The sequence below is a fragment of the Myotis nattereri genome, assembly GCF_964212035.1.
Source record: "Myotis nattereri genome assembly, chromosome: 9".
NCBI lineage: Eukaryota > Metazoa > Chordata > Mammalia > Chiroptera > Vespertilionidae > Myotis > Myotis nattereri.
The window spans coordinates 6,334,530-6,357,028 of record NC_138084.1 but is presented as its reverse complement, the minus strand read 5'-3'; the positions used below and the strand labels follow the sequence as shown (position 1 = coordinate 6,357,028).

At 39.8% G+C, this 22,499-nt stretch overlaps 1 protein-coding gene and 1 pseudogene across 2 annotated transcripts in view; one reads left to right on the top strand and one right to left on the bottom strand.

Annotated features, from left to right (window-relative positions):
- The window catches only part of KDM2A (lysine demethylase 2A), an 82,856-nt gene extending 60,817 nt beyond the window's left edge, over positions 1 to 22,039 (bottom strand). The window contains exon 1 of the mRNA XM_081099850.1: positions 21,911 to 22,039. Within this exon, the coding sequence (XP_080955976.1) occupies positions 21,911 to 21,952 (42 nt within the window). The 5' untranslated portion in view covers positions 21,953 to 22,039. The remainder of the gene's footprint in view (positions 1 to 21,910) is intronic.
- On the top strand, positions 1,720 to 2,155 carry LOC308524467 (large ribosomal subunit protein uL24-like; annotated as a pseudogene). Its single transcript has one exon. The product of its transcript is annotated as a large ribosomal subunit protein uL24-like (transcript).
- Positions 22,040 to 22,499: the final 460 nt, after the last annotated feature.

The following is a 22,499-nucleotide window of genomic DNA, read 5'->3' as shown; positions in this document are numbered from 1 at the left end:
TCAAAGCCTTTAAAAGCTATGTCCTACTCAGTTTGGCTCAATAGATAGAGCGTCAGCCCACAGACTGAAGGGTCCCGGATTCAATTCTGGTCAAGGGCACGTACCTGAGTTGCAGGTTTGTTCCCCCTAACTGGGGCATGTACTGGAGGCAACCAACCAATGTGTCTCTCCCACATTGATGTTTCTCTCTCTCTCTCTCTTCCCCCTCCTCCCTTCCACTCTCTCTAAAAAATATAAATAAATAAAAATAAAAATCAATGGAAAAAATATCCTTGGTGAGAATTAAAAGAAAAAATAGGTGGATGAGTAGTGAAGAGTTGTTGGGGAAATTTCAAAGTACCATCCCATAAAATACTTTCTAATTACTAAGAAAAAATATATTATAGGAAAGATCTAACAATCACACACTTAATAAAGTGATCAAGCCTAGCATCACCAAGAATGAGACAACCTAACACTATCTTCTGGTATGATGCAATAAATATGAATAGTAGTCTTTTTGCCAAAATGTTAAACCTGAATTTAATCACTTAAGTATATCTAAAATGCTCCATTTTCATTTTTTAATTTTAATTTAGCCACTATCAAAGGGCCTCTGAGAGGACTCCTAACAACCATCACAAAAAATGTAGTAAAATGAGTATGGGTTTGGAGCTAAACAGACCTAAGTCTGAATCCTGGATCAGCTACTTACTAAGCTTATATAAACTGTAAGCCTCAGTTTCCTCATCTATAAAATGAGGTTGTATGAAGTACCACCAATTTCAGAGATTGTTATAAGGATCAAATGCTATATCTACTGTATGTAAAGTATAATACTGCCTGGCACCCTAGCTGGCGTGGCTCAGTTGGTTGAGTGCTGTCCTGTGCACCAAAAGGTAGCCAGTTTGATTCCCAGTCAAGGCACATGGCCAGGTTATGAGTTCAGTCCCCGGTCAGGTAGGGAGGCAAAAAGATGGATGTTCCTCTCTCACAATGTTTTTTTTTTTTTTAAATTTTGTTTTTATTGATTTCAGAGAGAGGAAGGGAGAAGAAGAGAGAGATAAAAATACCAATGATGAGAGAGAATCATCAATCGGCTGCCTCCTACATGTCCCCTATTGGGAATCGAGCCCGTAACTCAGGCATGTGCCCCAACCAGGAATCAAACCGTGACCTCTTGGTTCATAGGACGATGTTCAACCACTGAGTCACACCAGCCAGGCTCTTACTGATGTTTCTTTCTCTCTGTCCCTTCCTCTCTCTAAAATCAATAAAACTACAAATAAAACAAAATCATTAAAAACATATTTAAAAAGTAAAATAAAATACTGCCTGGCGTATTAGAGCTGGTCATGTTGCTGGCCCTATCATACTACATAATTGTTCTCTATAATGTGTCATGGCTAACAAAGGTCCTTTATATACATATACTGGGGCCCGATGCACAAAATTCATGCAAGAGCAAGCCTTTGCAGCCGCGATCCCTCTCAGCCAAGGTGGCTGCCTCAATCCCATGGCTGCAGCCCGGCTTCATCCGGAAGGTTGTCCGGTCTAATTAGCATGTTACGCTTTTATTATTATACAGTATGTCTCATCTGATCCTACATATAAACCAGAGCTACAGGTCAGTAAACTACAATGATATTAATCTTCCTACAAGGAATTAATCTTCTAACATTATAAAATCAAAGCATTGCTCTTCCCCCTGTGGCCATCGTAGGAGTGCCAGCGGTCAAAATGAAGTTCAACCCCTTTGTGACATCTGACTGGAGCAAGAACCATAAAAGGCATTTCAATGCACCTTCCCACATTCGAAGGAAGATCATGTCGTCTCCTCTTTCCAAAGAGCTGAGACAGAAGTACAATGTTCGGTCCATGCCCACCCGAAAGGATGACGAGGTGCAGGTTGTTCGGGGACGTTACAAAGGGCAGCAAATTGGCAAAGTAGTCCAGGTTTACAGGAAGAAATACGTCATCTACACTGAACGAGTGCAACGGGAGAAAGCTAATGGCACAACTGTTCACGTGGGCGTTCACCCCAGCAAGGGGTTATCACTAGAGTAAAGCTGGACAAAGACCGCAAAAAGATTCTTGAACGTAAAGCCAAATCTCACCAAGTAGGAAAGGAAAAGGAAAATACAAGGAAGAAACAATTGAGAAGATGCAGGAATAAAGTAATATTATATACAACTTTCATTAAAAACTTAAAATGAAAAAAAAAATGAAAGCATTTGTGCTCATTCTTAGACTCTTTATACTGGTAGTACTTGCTTTGCATGGTCCCAATATACATTTCAGTTACCACAGTTTAGTTAAATAACATCAGTCTCCTAACAATACAGTTCAAATTTCATTTACCATTGTGTATGAACTGTGAGTAGTTGAATAAAGTACAAACTTTACTGTTAGTTTCTCAGTCCACAAAACATTCTATAAATAAGAGGTGTGCACCATGATCAGTGACCAATCATACCACTTCTTTCAAAGTCTGTTGGTGATGAGTTCACTTACAAACAATAAGACGTAGAATATTGCCTCCTAGTCTCACAGTGATAAACTACATGATATTTTATATTTAAAAAAAGGATAATCAAAAGAGGGAAATGGCCTACAAAGATAAAAATGAAGCAAAGAAATAAAAAGTGAGCCCTAGCTGGCTTGGCTCAGTGGAGAGCATCGGCCTGCGGACTGAAGGGTCTCAGGTTTGATTCCAGTCAAGGGCATATGCCTGGGTTGCAGGCTTGATGCCCAGTGCGGGGCATGCAGGAGGCAGCTGATCAGTGATTCTCTCTCATCATTGATGTTTCTCTCTCTTTCTACCTCCCTCCCTCTCTGAAATCAATAAAAATATATTTAATAAACAAAAACCCCGCCTGTTTTAAAAAAAAAAAAAAAAAGTGGCCAAAACCGGTTTGGCTCAGTGGATAGAGCGTCAGCCTGCGGACTGAAAGGTCCCGGGTTCGATTCCGGTCAAGGGCATGTGCCTTGGTTGCGGGCACATCCCCAGTGGGAGATGTGCAGGAGGCGGCTGATCGATGTTTCTCTCTCATCGATGTTTCTGGCTCTCTATCTCTCTCCCTTCCTCAAAAGGGAAAACGCTGAAAATGAAATGTGAATAGAAAATGAATGGAGTTATACATATCAGAGGAACTAAGTGCAGACAAGCTTATCAACATAAATGAGAAAGTGATTATGATGAAAAGGATAAAGACATCCCAGTGGAAGCGACACCAGCCCAAAAAATCAAAAAACACAAAAACAACAACACTTAAAAGAACTCAAGTCCTTTGTATTACTTCTGTATTTAATTACAGTTTCAATATGAGTCTTGTTAATATCAAATTAATTCCATAGTTCAACTAGCCAATAAACTACTTTTAGAATTTAATAGCATATAACAAAACATTATGCCCAAAGAAACATCTTTTCAGAAATGGAAGAGATTATTTCACACCTAAGCCAGTGCAGTTTAAATTCCTGTGCCAATGAACCTATCAAATGCCTGTGAAGTGAACAGATTTTGATTCAAATGGACATGTGTCAGCTTGCCATTCTATTCCCATTCAAGCTTTAGTAGAAGCCAATGAATTTGATTAATATGGGTAGGCATACATAAGTCATTCAATGATTATTACAGAACAAGATTGTGAAATTGGAGCCAACATTTTTCTGTTTTCAGATGTGTCTTAAAACTACGTCTCTCATCAAATTAAGGAGATGTAGTTAGTTGGTCAGAAAACTCTGAATCTATGAAAAATGAGAGAAAGTTGTTCGGACACAGAAAAGGCTGAGGCCTAGAGATGTGATGCCTTCCCAGGTCTAAAACCACCACCACTACTTGACACTTGACCATGATGCTAGAAATTCCTATTCTACTTTTACACCGTGGGGCTCCTTGGCTTATGGCTGGTAACTCAGAGTCCCTCCAAGTTCCAACTTGACACAGGATGGCACAAGTACCAGCAGGGGCTTTCCCAAATGTGTGATTACAACAGCCACATGGATGCAATAAAGGGAAAAATTCAAGAAATGTATTTAGAATTATAAACACCTTTAACAAGGTTTCTCTACAGAATTTTTAAATTATAGAATCTGGAAGAATTAAAGAATAAATATAAAGAAATAAGGGACAGACACAAATGGATGTCTGCAGATGTTTGTACCCACAACACAATGTTTGGAACAGTTCCTAGTTCTATATAATAAAAGGCTAATATGCAAATTGTCCCCTCTCCTGGGAGTTCGACCAGGGGGTGGGGCTGGCCAGCCAAGCAACTGCAGCCCCTCCCCCAGACTGGCCCCACCCCTGACCAACCCCCCCACCCCAACCGCCTGCAGCCCTTCCCCCCTGCTGGCCTGGCCCCGATCAGCCTGATTGGGGTGGGCCAGACCCCACCCATGCATGAATTCATGCACCGGGGCCTCTAGTATTTTCATAAAGATACAGAAGATAACATGGAGTAAAAATTACAAACAGAGAGGTACAAACTGAGAAAGAGCTTAAAAAGCTAAGTGGGTAAGTACAGTGGAACCTCATTTCTCAAACCTCTCCCATCTCAAACAATAAGCTTCTCAACCTGTCAACCCCTTCATGCTGACACCTGTATGATGAGACATTCATTTTGCAGGTGACAAAGGAGAGAATGCGCGAATATGAGTCAGTTTACCACTGTCAAAATCTCAGGATATTGTGCTATGAATATTTTTGTGTGTTTTTGTTGCTGCTTATAATTATTGTAAAATTTTCATTTTTACTATACATTTCCTTTCCCTTTTGTTAAATTTTCATTTACATTTCATGCTCTTTTTGTTTCTAAGGGGTTCATTTAGAGATTAAACAGTACAATAGACATGTATTGTACATAAAAAGGTTAAAACAAGGACTCATTTGGGGGTCTGGAACAGATTAACTCAGTTTACATTATTTCTTTTTCTTTTTTTTTATTCCTCACCCAAGGATATTTTCCTATTGATTTTTTTGAGAGTGGGAGAGAGAGAAACACATTGATTGGTTGCCTTCTGCATGCCCCTGAGCAGGGCCTAGGCAGGGGGGGAGCCTGCAACCGAGGCATTATGCCCTTGACCAGAATTGGACCTGGGACCCTTCAGTCCACAGGCCAACAATCTAGCCACTGATCAAAATAATGTAGCCAGGGCTACATTATTTCTAACTAGTGGCCCAGTGCACAAAATTTGTGCACAGGTAGGGTCCCTAGGTCTGGCCGGCAATCAGGGCTGATCTGTGGGGCAACCAGCAGGGTGATCAGGGCCCCCCACTCACACCCACTTTGGCCAGTCTGGCGCCGCCCGCTCGCTGGCCTGCCCCCCTTCCTCTGCAGGGCGACTGGCGGGGCAATTCAGGGAGTCCCCGCTGGCACCCGCCTTTGCCGGCCTGGCACTGCCCATTTGCTGGCCCCACCCCCCGCCTCCCTCTGCAGGGTGACTAGTAGGGCAACTGGGGGGTTGGGGGGTGGGGAGGGCCCCCAGCTCGCACCCACCTTGGCTGGCCTGGGGGCAGCTCCTGCATTGAGTGTCTGCCCCCTGGTGGTCAGTGTGAGTCACAGAGACCGGTCATTCTGCCATTCAGTCAATTTGCATATTAGGCTTTTATTATACAGGATAGGATTGGAAAAAAATGACTCTTTTTTTGAACAGCCTTCAGAATGAATCAAATTTGAGAAATGAAGTTCCACTGTATTATATTATTAGCTTTGACTTGGGCAAGCAAAAAAGGCCTATTTTGCCTATATAACTATCATTAATAGTTCAGAAAAAATGTCCACAAATTCAACTGGTAAGAAACACATATAAAGAAAAATTTTAAAAATAACCTTAAGCTATGAAGTGTAAAGTAGTTAACTCTAATTTTTTTAACACACAGAAAAACAGACAAACTACTAAACTAATTTCAATAGTTCTCAAACTTGACCATCTATCAGAATTACCTGCCCAGCTGTTGTGGCTCAGTGGTTGAGCATAGACCTATGAACTAGGAGGTCATGGTTCAATTCCCGGTCAGGGCACATGCCTGGGTTGCAGGCTCGATCCCCAGTGTGAGCCCTGCAGAAAGCAGCCGGTCAATGATTCTCATTTATGTTTCTATCTCTTTCTCTCTCTCCTTTCCTCTCTGAAATCAATAAAAATGTATTTAAAAAAATAGTGCCCTAGTTGGTTTGGCCCAGTGGATAGAGCATCTGCCTGCGACTGAAGGGTCCAGGATTCAATTCTGGTCAAGGGCACACACCTAGGTTTGAAGGGTCCCGGTCCTGTTCTGTGCCATGTGGGAGGCAACCAATCGATGTGTCTCTCTCACATCAGTGTTTCTCTCTCCACTTCATTCTCCCTAAAAATCAATGGAAAAAATAGAAAAAAAAATCACCTAATGGGGTTGTTGAGACACAGATTGCTGGGTCCCACTCCCAGAGTTTCTGATTCAGTAAGTTTGGAGAAAAACCCAAGAATCTTCATTTCTCCCAAGTTCTCAGATATGGTCAGGGACACCCTTTGAAAACAATTGTTTTAAACTATTATGCTAAGAAAGAACTTGCAGGTGAATAAAATAAAGCTTAGATAACTAACAGACTTCCTGATTATCAAACTATGGTTCTTTCCATTGTTAGGGTTCAGTCATTACGTTATATATTTTTATGTATTTTTAAAAAGTGCAAACATATTTTTGTTAAATTCAATAAATATTTTTGGAGCACTTGAAGAAGACATGGTCCCTTACTTTAAAGAAGAGACTCACAGTCAGATAACTACAACACAAAGTGACTGGTTCCACAAAAGAAGTGCATAAAAAGTTCCTTGGGAATATAACTGAAGAGAACTCAAGAGAACAACATCTGGGTCCTTGGAGGATAATTATTAGGAGCTTACCAAGAATACAGAATGGGGTGGAATGTAGAGCTGTTAGATATACACATTCACAGAAAAAAAAATTCGTCAAGCACCTACTGTGGACCAGGCATTATACTAAGCACAAGATAAAATGGTGAGAAAAGGCATTGTAGCAGGCTTTAATGATGCTTACACTCTAAAAGAGAAACAATCAAATAATTATCCAAGTAAATATAAAGTCACAATTTTGATAAGTGCTATGCATAAGAGGTATTCTATACTATTGAGAATTTAATCAAAGACTTCTCTGAGAAAAGGATCTGAACTATGGTATGAAGATAGTACCTTAGCATTCTACACACCATGTTCAAACCTTTGCACATAAAAAAAGTGGCTTTACATACTATTAATGTTAAGTAGATACCTTTGTCTCTTTTATTTTAAAGGTTTTAAAATTAATTTTGAGAGAGAGGGAGGAGGAGAAAGAGAAACACTGACACACCATCAGCTGCCTCCTGCATGCCCCCGATAGAGGATTGGGCCCAAAACCAGGACATGTGCCCTGGAGAATCGAACCAGCAACTCCTCAGTGCCTGGGATGGTGCCTGGCACCGCCCAACAACTGAGCCACAGCAACCAGGGATATTTTTGTCTCTTTCAAGTTCAAAGAAGAAATTTTGGTAGGCTAATTATCAATTCTACAAGACAAAAGAACTTACAGGTGACTTCTGGTAATACCTACCACTGACTGAATATTCATGCCCACTATCCAAGGAACCCCTTTCCCAGCATCAAGGAACAGGGAACCAAGCTAATTACAAAAGAAGCTGGTGAGCACCGTGTAGTAAGAGCAAGGGTAACTGGATGGTCTCAAGGAACATGAGCAGCTTGTTTCCCCTTTCTCTTATGACCAGAACAAGTGGGGCTACCAGTTATGGCAAATTCTTGTTTCTTGGCTCCCCCTCTTTGACTGTGTTCTGACCACCACCATCCTGATAAGTGTCAGCACTTCACCACAGAATGGAGTAATTTTATTACAGCTGCTTTGTCTTTTAAAAATTATTATTAATTTTGAAAGACAGACACTTGTTTAAGGCAGTGACCTAGAGTAAGGCAGTTTTTAAAAAAATATATGTTTTTATTGATTTTTTTGCCGAGAGAGAGAGGAAGGGTGAGGGAGAGAAAGAAATAACGTACGCACCCCTACCTGACCAAATGGTGCACGGGACAACACTCAACCAACTGAGCCACACCAGTCAGGGCACATTCTGCTTTGTCTTTATGATAAATTTAAACAACTAGTAATGTTAATCTCAATGATATACATGGGTACTGTGCTTTGTGCATGCCAGGGAAGTCATAATTTTTCCTCAAGGAGCTTATAATCTGACATAATTAAACTTTTATCTTGTATCCATTTAGATACCAGAGGGGTAGGGAGAAAAAAACTATGAGGATTCAGGAAAGAGGTTTCCTTCAGTATGCGAGATTAGTAAAACAATATTGCAAATGGGCTTTAGAGGATGAAAAACAAGGTAGGGACAGGGAGATAGGGTATCACAAGCGAGCAAGTAGCTTGGTTTGATTGGAACATATATAGGAGTAGATAAGCCCTAGGCTGAGTGGCTCAGGTGGTTGGACCTTTGTCCCATATACTGAAAAGGTACGGGTTTGATTCCTGATCAGGGCACATACCTAGGTTGCAGGTTCAATCCCCCATTGGGGTGCGTACAAAGGCAACCAATTGATGTTTTTCTCATATCGCTGTTTCTTCCTTTCTTTCTCTCTCTCTCTCTTTCCCTTCCTCCCCCATCTCCCTCTCCCTCTTCTCTCTCTAAAAAATAGTAATAAACAAAATACAAGTAAATAAGAAAGAGTAGATAATAAACCCAGGCTGTGTGGCTCAGTTGGTTGGAGCATTGTCCCGTACACCAAAAGGCTGCAGGTTCGATTCCCAGTCAGGGCACATATCTAGCTTGACGGTTTGATCCCCAGCTGGGGCATGTGCAGGAGGCAACCAATGGATGTTTCTTGTTTCTCTCACACATGAATATTTCTCTCTCTCCTCTCCTCTTCTCTTCTCTCCCCCCCGCCCCCCCCCCCATCCTCTCTCTGAAAAATCAATAGATGTATCCTCAGGTAAGGATTTAAAAAAAAAAAAGAGGAGATAAACTGTAATAGTCAACTGAAGCCTGAAGCCCAGGCTAAAGAGTTTATGCCTACAATGGCAAAACCTTAAAAGTTAACCAAGCACTTATAAGCAATTTCCAAAAGGTAAGCTTTATTTTCACTACTCCACACATGAAAAGTTGCAGTTCATCAAAGTTAAGTAACTTGCCCAAGATTACACAGAATATGAGCTAAAATTCAAAGCCACATCTTATGAACCAAAGTCCAGTGTCCATCCCACACCACCAGTGACTAAGAGGGGGGGATGTCACAGAGGATGGGAACAACCTAATCAGAACCTTGGAAGCACAAAATAAGAAATAATGGAAAAGATACCCAGAATAAAAATCTAAGAAGGAGGCTACTACAACAGTGCAGACTGAGTCAGAACTAGGAGTGGTAGTGGGAACTAAAAGTGTTGAATATCAAAATCCAGCAGGTCTTAGCAATTGATTAAATATCCTATACGTATAATAACAGCATAGTATGCAAATTGTCCCCTCCACCGAGAGCTTGTTCAGGAGTTTGACCAGGAGGTAGGGCCAGCTGGGGGAAGGGAGAGAGGCCCAGCCGGCCAGTGGTGGTGGTGGTGGCTGCAGGAGGTCCCTGCTGGTGGTGGCGGCAGGTCTGGCCAGCAGCAGCAGCAGGTGGCTGGGAGAAGGGAGGGAGTACCTGGCCGGCAGCCGCTAGGGACCCTACCAGTGCACGAAATTCATGCACTGGGCCTCTAGTGGAAGATAACAGAGAAAGAACTAGTAGTTGATAATGCCATTAACCCTTTGCGGTCCAATTTTATTTTTGGAATTCAAACAGTCTGGTCCAAATTAATTGACGGGATTGAATGTTGAACCGGTTTGTGGTGTCAACCTCAGCCTCGACGTTGGACCTGCTCCTAGTGCAATGATGGTGAACCTTTTGAGCTCGGCATGTCAGCATTTTGAAAAACCCTAAGTTAACTCTGGTGCCGTGTCACATATAGAAATTTTTTGATATTTGCAACCATAGTAAAACAAAGACTTATATTTTTGATATTTATTTTATATATTTAAATGCCATTTAACAAAGAAAAATCAACCAAAAAAATGAGTTCACTCATGTCATAGGTTCGCCATCACTGTCCTAGCGCCTGGTCTGTCAAGTCAGCCTCCACATTGGACTGAAAAGGGTTAACAAAAAAATGTAATGGTCAGCCCTAGCTGGTTTGGCTCATTGGATAGAGCATTGGCCTGTGGGCTATAGGGTCCCTGAGTTTGATTCCAGTCAAGGGCACATGCCTGGGTTGTGGGCTCGATCCCCAGTGGGGGGTGTGGCAACCAATCAATGATTCTCTCTCATCATTGATGTTTCTATATCTCTCTCCCTCTTCCTTCCTCTCTGAAATCAATAAAAATATATTAAAAAAATAAAATAAAGTAAATGTAATTGTCACTCCTATCTTAAAACCAAACAAACAAAAATCCAAGAGAACCTTCTCTAGATCCTGCACTTGAACTACGATTTGCACCCCTTCTCTCTTCACAACCAAACTTCACTCAACTTCTCTTCACTCACTCTCTGTGTAGCCTCACATTTATTTTGAAGAATGTCTTCTGTCTCCAGATGCCACTAAAACTCCTATTTAAAGTCACCAATACCCACTATATTGCCATATCCATGGCCATCTCGGTTTTTAATATACTCAGTCTCTGAGTAGCATCGACCTCAGCTGACCACTACCACCTCTTTGAAGCACTATCAGTATAAAGTGATGTTTAAGAATACAAACTGGAGCCAGACGAACCTAAGTTCAAAAACCCACTTTTCCAGTTACTACCTGGTGGTACTGGACAAATACACTAATGCTTAGAACAGTGCCTGATAAACAGTAAGTACCACAGTCACTTGGCTTCAAAGACACAACTACCTTGATTTTTCTCATACCTCGGGCCCATCCTTCTCACTCCCTTAGTATGCCACTCCATGTCTACCAACTTCAATTACCATAATATGCCAACGAGACTCCGCCTTATGCCAATAAGTCCTTCCTTAGGTCAAGAACCATAGTTACCTACTCAACAATTCTATAGGCACCGCACATTCAAACTGTCCAAACTTACTCAAAACTGAACTTACGCTATTTCCCTCAATCTCCAAACCTGCTCTTCCTTCAGGGTGCACTATTTCAATAAAAGGACTGTACTACAGTCACCCACATGAGAAAAATTTGGGAGTCATCCTTACATGTACCCCCTTAACTTCACCCTCCACACATCCAACTAACCAAAATCCTATGATTCTATTTTCTAAATATTTCTCAAAACCTCTCTAATTCTACTGTCAGCACTCTCAACTATACCACCATCGTATCTGACCTGAATCTCTACAGTAGCCTCCTAATTGGTCTTATCAAATCCAGTCTTGCTCTCTCTTGATCCTTTCTCTATACTCTAGTCAGTTATTAGTCCAAGCATTTTTTTTTTTAATCCTCATCCAAGGTTATTTTTTCCATTGATTTTTAGAGAATGGAAGGGAGAGGGAAAGACAGAAACACCAATGTGAGAGAGGCACATTGATTGGTTGCCTCCAGCATGCCTCCGACCAAGGCTGGAAGCCTGCAACCGAGGTACGTGCCCTTGACCGGAATTGAACCTGGGACCCTTCAGTCTGCAGGCTGTTGCTCTATCCACTGAGTCAAACCAGCTAGGGCTAGTCCAAGCATATTACTCCTCTGCTGAATGTCTGTCTTTCCTGCTGCCTTCAGGATAAAACCCTACTTGGACTGACCCGTTGTCAAGACTGACTCTCTCCTCCACTCTCTTCTCTCGTTACACCGGACTTCTTGTTTTTGTTTGGTTGGTAAGTTCTTCAAATATGTCAGATTCCTTCCAACCTCAGGGTTTTGCATATGCTAGTCACTTCTCTTTTAAAGTTGGTTACCTCTTATTCACCCTACAGGTCTCAGCTTTTAAAGGCTTTCTCAGGAAAAGTGTTCTCTGACACCTTCTCCCACTCCTGAAGTTTAGATCAGGTTTATATACTCTTATTGCATTCTGAACTTACCTTTGCAGCCTTTTGTTTAACTATAATTAACATTACTATTATAAGTATTTATTTAATGTCTGACTTACCCACCAGACTATAAGCTTCATGATAGAGAGACCATGCCTGTCTTATCTCTATATCTATAGCAAGCTTTGCATGGTGTTGGACACATGGTTAAGTGCTTGCAACATTTTCTCATCCCTACCATTAGGCTTTGCATTAGCTGGTCCCTCTACCTAGACCCAGATCTGGTCCCCTAAGTTCTTGAACTTCACAAAATTGGCTCCTCATCACTCAGGTCATAGTTACAAAATGCCATCTTCAAAAGAAGCCTCTACTGATCACCTAATCTCAAGAAATTATTCCCATGATACAACAATTTTATTACCCTTTTAATTTCTTCGAAATATTCAACACATCTGAAACCACAGCATAGTATTTAGAAGCCTAACAAGGCAAGAACCAAGCAAAGTGCCTGCCACAGTGTAAGCATTCAACAAACATTTAAGTGACTGAATCTCCTGAATGAGAAAAGATGACATGGGGAACACCCCAAATCCATCAGCAAAACATTTACAAACTGTGCTTCAATAAATTTGAAAATATGGCAGTATTAGCCTGGTAGACTTGAAAGCCAGACTGCCTACTTTGAATCCTGGCTCTTTCCCTTCTTAACTGGGTAACCTCAGATAAGTTACTTAACCGCTCTATGCCTCAGTTTCCAAACCAGTAAAATGGGAATTAGAACAAAGTGCCAATACCAAGCACATAGTGTATTATTATCCATTAGATTGGGCTTTTCCTCCCAATGTTTCAAATACACAGGGTGACTTTTCCTTTATCTTATCCACCCCAAAAGGGCCACCATTATTTTTGTACACTGCACAACTCCAAGGACATCTTTCACATAGATTAAGACATGTGAAGAGTACCTTCTAGACCTGTGGTTCTCAACCTTCCTAATGCCGCGACCCTTTAATACAGTTCCTCATGTTGTGGTGACCCCCAACCATAAAGTTATTTTCATTGCTATTTCATAATTGCAATTTTGCTACTGTCACGAATTGTAATGAAAATATCTGATATGCAGGACGTATTTTCATTGTTACAAATTGAACATAATTAAAGCATAGTGATTAATCACAAAAACAATATGTCATTATAAATGTGTTTTCCGATGGTCTTAAGCGATCCCTATAAAAAGGTCATTCGACCCCCAAAGGGGTCGCGATCCATAGGTTGAGAACTGCTGTTCTAGACTTCTGCTACATGGTAGCACCGTCCCGAGTTCCAGGAATCCTTTGTGATAATCAAAAGATTAAGATGATCAAAGAATACAAGAACAGGGAAGTACTTTGGAAACTTAAAAGTACTATAAAATGATCCCTATATTTACAAATGTAAATTCTCTTGGGGTCAATGTCAGAAAGAAGGTTGGCCAGATTACTGCTCTGTGATCCAGGGCTATAAAGAGATGGAATAGTCAGGCTACCTTGAATTCACACTGAGGGTTACCTCCAGCCCATGAGGTTGTTTCTCAGGAATGGTCATGGGTATTCAGCTGCAGGGCAATTCATAATATTTCAATATTTGCTTACATCTAACACTGCAGCTTTTATCTCATTTTTCTATCCTTCAAAGAGAATATCAAAAGGAAATTCCTTGTTGTAACATAATTATTGATCTCAAGACAGTGAATACTTATTTCGGGTATCCAAATAAATTGATCTTAGGATAAGCTGAGTAATAAATCTGCAACTGGGTTGAGGATTTGTCATGACCATGAAGTGAGCTTTGTGAAGTCAACAATAAAAATGCTTCATGCTTACTTTGGGCGAAGCCTGAGAAACAAAATCTGAGAGTGCTTTCAAGATGTTTTGTGATAGACTTTAAATTCAAAGATGAACAGCAGCTAATCAGAATAATATACATAGAACTATCTACTGATTTTCAATCTTACACTATTGACATTTTGAGTCAGATGATTCATTGTTGTGGAGGTCTGATCTGTGCATGAGGATGTCTTAGCAGCATCCCTAGACTCTATTCACTAAAATACCAGTAGTACTCCCCTAATCCGACAATAAAAAATGTCTCTAGCCCTGGCCAGTATAACACAGTGGTTAGAGTGTCATCCTGTAAACCAAAGGGTCTCAGATTCGATTCCTAGTCAAGAGCACATACCTGGGCTGCAGCTTCAATCCCTGGCTCTGATCGGGGCGTGTGCCAGAGGCAACCAATCCATGTGTCTCTCTCACATCAATATCTCTCTCTCTCTAACCCTCCCTCCCTTCCACTCTCTAAAAATCAATGGACAAAATATCCCCCTAGCCTGGTCGATGTGGCTCAGTGGCTGAGCATCAACCTATGGACCAGGAGGTCACAATTCAATTCCTGGTCAGGGCACGTGCCCAGGTTGCAGGCTTGGTCCCCAGTGGGGAGCATGCAGGAGGCAACCAATCAATGATTTCCTCTCATCATTGATGTTTCTGTCTCTTTCTTCCTCTCCATTCCTCTCTGAAATCAATAAAAATATATATTTTTTAAAAATATCCTCCTAGGGCAGTGATGGCGAACCTTTTGAGCTCGGTGTGTCAGCATTCTGAAAAACCCTAACTTGCCCTAACTGGTTTGGCTCAGTGGATAGAGCATCAGTCTGCGGACTCAAGGGTCCCAGGTTAGATTCCGGTCAAGGGCATGTACCTTGGTTGCGGGCACATCCCCAGTGGGGAGTGTGCAGGAGGCAGCTGATCGATGTTTCTCTCTCATCGATGTTTCTAACTCTCTATCCCTCTCCCTTCCTCTCTCTAAAAAAAATCAATAAAATATATTTAAAAAAATAAAAATCATCATTGTCCCCTTTAAAAAAAAAACCACAAAAAAACCCCTAACTTACCTCTGGTGCCGTGTCACATATAGAAATTTTTTGATATTTGCAACCATAGTAAAACAAAGACTTATATTTTTTATATTTGTTTTATATATTTAAATGCCATTTAACAAAGAAAAATCAACCAAAAAAATGAGTTCGCGTGTCACCTCTAACACGTGTGTCATAGGTTCGCCATCACTGTCCTAGGGTAAGGATTAACAACAAAAAGGCTCCAGATACTGCCAAACTCTCTTGACTGGACAAAAATCACACCCAGATGAGGACCCCTGCTTTAAACAAATCTGTTCCAACTGTCTAAAACATCCTCCCAAGTTCTCTCCTCCCACTTTCAAAAATCCCTCCCTCTGATCTTCCTGGGAATCCAGATTTAACCTCAGAGTCCACCTCAATTCTTCAATTGCCTTTGCCTCCAAAATCCTCAAAAATCAGTTATTATAACTCCCTCAATGACATGTCAGTACTCTTGTTAAAACCACAACTGGTGATAGACTTAATAATACTAGTACTCAGGGTTCACGATCCCTAATCAAGCACTCTTTTCCATCATAGCACATTGCTATCCAGCAGTCATCAAGTTTTAAGTCCTTCACTGCCAACATGTCTTGCTTCCTTCCACCTCTTACTTTCCATTTCTACTACTTATACCCCAAAGCAGTGGTTCTCAAACTTTTGCATGCATCAGAATCACCTAGCTTGTTAAAACACATTTTGTTGGTCCCTAACCTCAGAGATTCTGATTTAGTAAGTATGGGGAGGATCCAAAAATGCGTGTAACTAATATGTTCCCAGATACCCAGATAATGCTTATGCTGCTGGTGAGAGGACCACACTTCAAGAACCACTGCCCTAGAGTTCAGATGCCTTTCACCTTAAGAGGTAACTTATTTCAGTATTCTTCCAGAATTATAACTGAAAAACTATTACTTCTAAAATTTTGATCAAATTACTACTCGGTTAAAAATAAGCCACAACTTATGGCTATTTTCCACATGTGGCTTTTCGTAATTGTTTAAAATGTGTGCCCAACAGTATGAACAGTGCCTCCCTCCCAAAACAAATCTACTTTTATCCTGCTAATCTCATGGATATCTTCAGAATAGACCTTATAGACTTCCCACTCCATAATACAGCTTCTGCTGTCTTTACCTCCTACAAGGCCACCCTCTTCCCTCCTCCTCTCTACCTACCTGAAGGAGGCCTTCACCACTGTATTTGCCAAAACCACGTTTGGTCACTATCTGCTGCCTTTTATCTTTATGGTTTTAAGTTTTTACCAAGTACTCACAGATAGAGAAAACCCCCAAGAACCTAAAATTTAAAACAGAAAACAATGATATGAGTGACATGCATAAATAAAAGGCCTGACATATACACAAACTACACAAATACTGGTGTTTTAATAGATTAAGTGCAATCAATTAAAAGTTCATAAAAAGAATGTGCCAATCTTTTTAAAAATATGACTAAACACCGGCTGTCAAAAATTTATAGCTACCTCATTTAGGATGTTAAGCAGGCATCTGTTAGGGAAGAAAATTTTGAAGTAGAGAAAGTACTAAGTTTAACCACTTCCTACAACAGAAGTGGGTATCATTTGTTTTCTGAATGAAATGCACCACAAGAGAGTTGGTATGATGTGAAAGAAGAAACATGGGGTTCTACTCTGACCAATTATGATCTTAGGCAAGTTGATCAAGGCCTTCCCCAACCTTCCATTTCCATAATTAAAAGAAATTAAGGTTTAAAACTATACAGTCTACCTTACAAGATTGCGTTGCGGGTACAATAAGGTAATGTATATGAAAGAACATAACCTATTAGTTGGCACATAATAAGTATTTATTGAGTTTTAACTTTTTTTAATGTGAAAGCCAATGCAAAAATAGTATTATTCCAAAAATAAGATAAACAGAGCAAATTAATGAAACCTGAGTATGTCCATTTCCCAAGGAAAAAAGTTTTTTAAAGGATATAAAATAAAGAATACAAGTCCCTCAGAATGGTATACAGTAAATGTATCAATTCCCTGACTTAATGACCTTGAGAATAAAATCACTTGCAACTTCACAACTTAAAGGTTGTCTAAAAGTCAGCAAAAACTTGCCCTACTTGGTTTGGCTCAGTGGATAGAGCATCGGCCTGTGGACTGAAGAGTCCCAGGTTCGATTCCAGTCAAAGGCACATATCCGGGTTGCGGGCTCAATCCCCAGTAGAGGGCAGCCAATCAATGATTCTCTCTCATCACTGATGTTTCTCTCTCTCTCTCTCTCTCTCCCCTGCCCTTCCTCTCTGAAATCAATAAAAATATATATTTTTTAAAAAGTCAGCAAAAACTTTGACATACAGGGTTTAGGACAGGATTAGAGGTAGGAAAACTTAAATTCACCCTGAGCTTTTAAAGTTTAACTAGATATTTTCTTATTTTTTTTCTAATGGCCCAACCATTACAAATGTGTTCATCTGGCATGTATGTGTATTAAGCATACGTTTTTAATCTGTTATAGCTCCAGTGGTTCTCAACCTTCCAAATGCCACGACCCTTTAATACAGTTCCACATGTTGTGGTGACCACCAACCATAAAATTATTTTTGTTGCTACTTCATAACTGTAATGTTGCTACTGTTATGAATCGTAATGTAAATATCTGATATGCTATATGTGTTTTCCAATGGTCGCGACCCACAGGTTGAGAACCGCTGAGACTTTTGGTCCTTATGCACACTGCAAGATCCAATACCCAGATATTTTGCTTATCCCTGTGCATCAAAACTCTCCTCAATTCTAGTGGCCTATTCCTAGCACTCAAGAAAACTGGTAATACAATAAACTATTTATGAAGGCTTCCAACAACATAAACAAATACTTATTGAGCACTTTCTATGTTTAGACTGGGTATCTTCTTTTTTCAGGCTACTCATTGAACACTTTGTATGTGTCAGACACTGTTCAAAGCATCCAATATACACCATTTTTGTTTATGGTCCCAACTCTCAAGGAACTTACACTAATGGAGAGAGATGCACAAATAAATTTACATATGGTAGCTAATGACTGGTGCTCAGCAAAATAAAACAAGAGAAAATAATAGAGCTTAAATACAGTCCTTACTCTGGGTCTCCAAAAAATAATTAGATCCCTTGCCCTAGCTGGGTTTCTCACTGGTTAGAGTGTAGGCCCGCAGACTGAAGGACCTCGGGTTTGAGTCCAGTCAAGGGCATATGTACGTATGGGTTGCGGGCTCGATCACCTGTATGGGGCGTGCAGGGGGCAGCTGATCAATGATTCTCTCTCATCATTAATGTTTCTATCCCTCTCTCCCTCTCCCTTCTTCTCTGAAATCAATAAAAATATAATTTAAGAAAAGAGAAAGTGATGTTAGTTGTGGGTGTCCTTTATCAAGTTGAGGAAGTTTCTTTTTATTCCTACTTTGTTTTTATGGAAAGGGTTTGAATTTTATCAGATTCTTTTTTTTCTGTGTCTATTGATATGATCATGTAACTTTAAAAAAAATTCTATTGATATGTTACATCAATTAATTTTTAACATTTTAAAAATATATTTTATTGATTTTATACAGAGAGGAAGGGAGAGGGATAGAGAGTTAGAAACATCAATCAGCTGCCTCCTGCACACTCCCTACTGGACATGTGTCCGCAACCAAGGCACATGCCCTTGACCGGAATCGAACCTGGGACCCTTGAGTCCACAGGCCGATGCTCTATCCATTGATCCAAACCGGTTAGGGCACGTCAATTAATTTTTAGATGTTGAATTAACCTTATATTCCTCTGATAAATTCCATTGGTCATGGTGTATGATTCTATTCATATGTTACTAGATTTGGTTGGTTAGTATTTTATACTCATACTAGAGGCCCAGTGCATGAAATTCATGCACAGGTAGGGTCTCTAGCAGCTGCTGCTGGGGCCTCCCTTCCCCAGCTGCCGGCTGCCAGGGCTGGGGTCTCCCTTCCCCAGCTCCTGGGAGGTGTGGGTGCTGGGTGGAGGGGGTCAATGGGGAAAAAAGACAAACTAACAACGGGGACATCTGTAATACTATCAACAATAAATATAAATTTAAAAATAAAATATAAAATAAAATAAAAAAGCCAAACATTATTTACCCTCTCATATCATTTCCTACACTACAAAAAAAAGTTTTCTGGTTCCAGAAAGTAGAGTCAATACCCAAATCTACACATACACATCATCTTCAAAGGTACAATTCTCTTCCACATGTAATAAGTAAATAATAGTTTGGTAAAAGATAAGCCAATCTTAAAAAACTAGCTATTTCTGATTTTTTTAAAAATTACTTGTCATAAAGATGATATAAACCTATCAAATCTTACCAAATTCATCCTGTGTGCTTGAAATAGCTATGTCAGTAAAAGGATTTATTCAATCATGAATATAGCATTCTTATTAGTACGCATACAACTTTTTTTTTTTTAATATAGGTAAAGGATCGCCCTGGCCAACATGGCTCAGTTGGTTGGAGCATCTGCCAGTGCACTGAAAGGTCACAGGTTTTATTCCCAGTTAGGGGTACTAGGTTATATGGCAGGGTGGGGGGTGGGGGGTGTCATACGGAGGCAACCAAACAATGTGTCTCTCTCACATCAATGTTTCTCTCTCTCTCAAATAAAATAATAATAATAATAATTATGTCTGGCATGGCTCAGTGGTTGAGCATCAACCTATGAACTGGAAGGTCACAGTTCAATTCCCAATTAGGACACATACCACAGTTGTGGGCTCAATCCCCAGTGTGGTGTGTGCAGAAGGCAGCTGATCAATGATTCTCTCTCATCACTGATGTTTCTATCTCTCTCTCCCTCTCCTTTCCTCTCTAAAATCAATAAAAATACATTTTTTTTAAAAAAGATAGGCAAAGGGTTTTGAATACAAAAAAGTCATTCTTGTTTCTAAATGAGTTTAGAACATTTAGGTTCTATCCCAAAAAATAACATGAAGTAACAGTCAACAATAGTATAGTCAATGTACTACCTGATTCAATTAAATTTGACAAATATATACTGTATGAGGTCAACACAAACTTTAATCACCAAGCCAAATTGATAAACCTGTCATTTTGTCTTTCACACTTTATGTTCCATGGCCAATTACTGCAAAACAACCTAAGTTCTACACTATGACCTACTTTAAAGAGACAAGGTGTTAAAAATATATATATATAAACTACTATAAAGATTAGCCTTTATGCCTTTATGTTAGTCTTAAAATTGTTCAAATAATACCTGCCTTAATCAGTAGAGAATTCTGTAATATGTGCAGTCACCGAAGAGATATTATTAAAAGTATGGTAGGCAAACTGCCACATAAATAATCCACCAATATGCTCTTATCAAAAGCTACGCTATGGAAGGGATTTACACTTCAGATATAATTTTGTCATGTAATCTTAGAAAGGAAAACATGTCACCCTAAACTTCAAAATTATCACCCAAAATTCTAAGAAAGATCCCCCAAATATGTGGTGTACCTTCTTACATAAAATGACTACAATTGCACATGAACCAAGAGAGAGAGAAAAAAAAAAAAAGGTTAGATAAGGAAAGGTGCAACAGGTAGCAATCACTATAATTAACAAACAAACAAACAAACAAAATCTTACCAGGACAAAAATTATAGACTTCTTGTATCTCCCTACAACTACCTTAAAAAATATGAAAACTTTTGTTTGATGAAAGGCTCTTCCTTTGAAAGACTGGATCCCAATATCCCTTAGATATGTATGTAACAAGTCAACAATTCTCCAAGTTTGATATGATAAGCATAATCTTTTTTTCCCAAAGAAAGTTTAATTCCAGAAAAGTCAAAACAAAATAATTCCTAAATGTACAAAATTCCACTACTGATACACTTTACTCTGAAAAGTTAAAGATAAAGAAATATAATCTCAACACATGGATTAGAAGAGGCAAGTCTCTGAAATAAGGCTTGCCAGAACACATACCTGCTGGATATACTTGCCAATACACTCCACATCTTTTTACCAATCACATCAAGGGGAAAAAAATGTAGTCTTTTCTCAAAAAGAGTGGAGATCATCAACAAGTGGATTAAAGAATTACTCTTTTCCCCTCCAAACTAAGTCTAAAACACAGAGCCAATAAAACCACCATAAATTCCTTCAGTGTCTTCTAGGTCTTCCAATTCACCAAATTTCACATAATAAATACAATTTCGTGGCTTTCCTCATACCCTACTCTACAAAGACAAATTCAAATTTCTGAAATAAATATATGGTGAGAATATTAATAAAGCTCTCTGACTAGGGAAGCAAAATCAAATTCTTAAAGTCCAATAGGGAAACCTTGAGAAGAAAGCAGGGCCTAAAGGAGCGCATGCATATTCATATGCACATACAAACTAACTGCCTCCAAAACATTACCAAGTAAAAATTTCCTTCAACAAGATGTCATGTATCATACATTCCTCCCAAAATACAGAACTTCATCAGCATCCAGTATTTTACCTTTTCTCAATCCCCCCCCCTTCCTTCCAAACCTATCCAAGTATTAATTTGTTTAAAAAAAGATAAAGACTCAATAGTTTTACTCCCCAGCTCAAGGCCACAAAACCTGGCACACCAAAATCTTTAAAAAACTATATCGAACTATCCTTCCTCAAACAGGTTTGCCTCTGAAATTTACATTCTAACTTAATTTGAATTATTACAATGTCAGTATTGCAAAATTAGGAATCCTTGAAAGTTGTAATCCAAAAAGTCCTCGGATTTACAATGGTTTCTATAGAAGTTAAAGGCTACATATAACCACATTTCCAAACAAGATGAATATGAAGGTTATAACTACTTGGCCTAAAACCCAAATGAGGTAGTCATAATATACCTTCTCTCCTCCTCTAGTGTACAGAAAAGCCACCTGAAAAGTTGTAATCACAGTATGTTCAGAAATGGAAACATTATAGTTATTCTACCTCAAAACTGGAAAAAAAACATAACAAGAAAATACTAACCAATCTCTGGCTGTAACGAATCCTTTCTTCTTCGGGTTCCATCTCTCACTCTTCTGTTGAAATTACTGTAAAGAAACCACTCCAGGGCTGCCTTCCTCTTCCTCCTTAGGAACCAGATTGATTGCAACACTGAAGAATAATGATATGAGCAGAGATGAGAACTCAAACTCAACCTTTCCTTCCACGGGAAAAAAAGTGTTTAAAATATGTGTAAGTTAAAGGCTCTCGGAGAAATCTGGTTCCTCTTCATCTGTTTGGGACCTCTCTGCTCTTGGGCAAGTGGTTCCATGTCATGACCAACATTAATCAAATTACAACAGTCCAAGGCCTAAGCAATAGGAGATGCTGGTTTCAGTTCCTTGTGGTCGGGCCACACCACTTGTTTCTCCCCACAGGATACAATTAGCAAGGATCCCCTTCATGGCAGCATTAGCAAAAAATTTTTTTTAAACGGGGGGGCGGGGAGGGGGGGGGGGCGCGCACTGACCAGGTGAAGCAGGTACTGAAGTAATCCAGATCCTACCCAAATTAGTTCTCTCTCACTGGTAATTAGAAACTAGAGGGAAGAAGGGCAGACTAACCATATAAA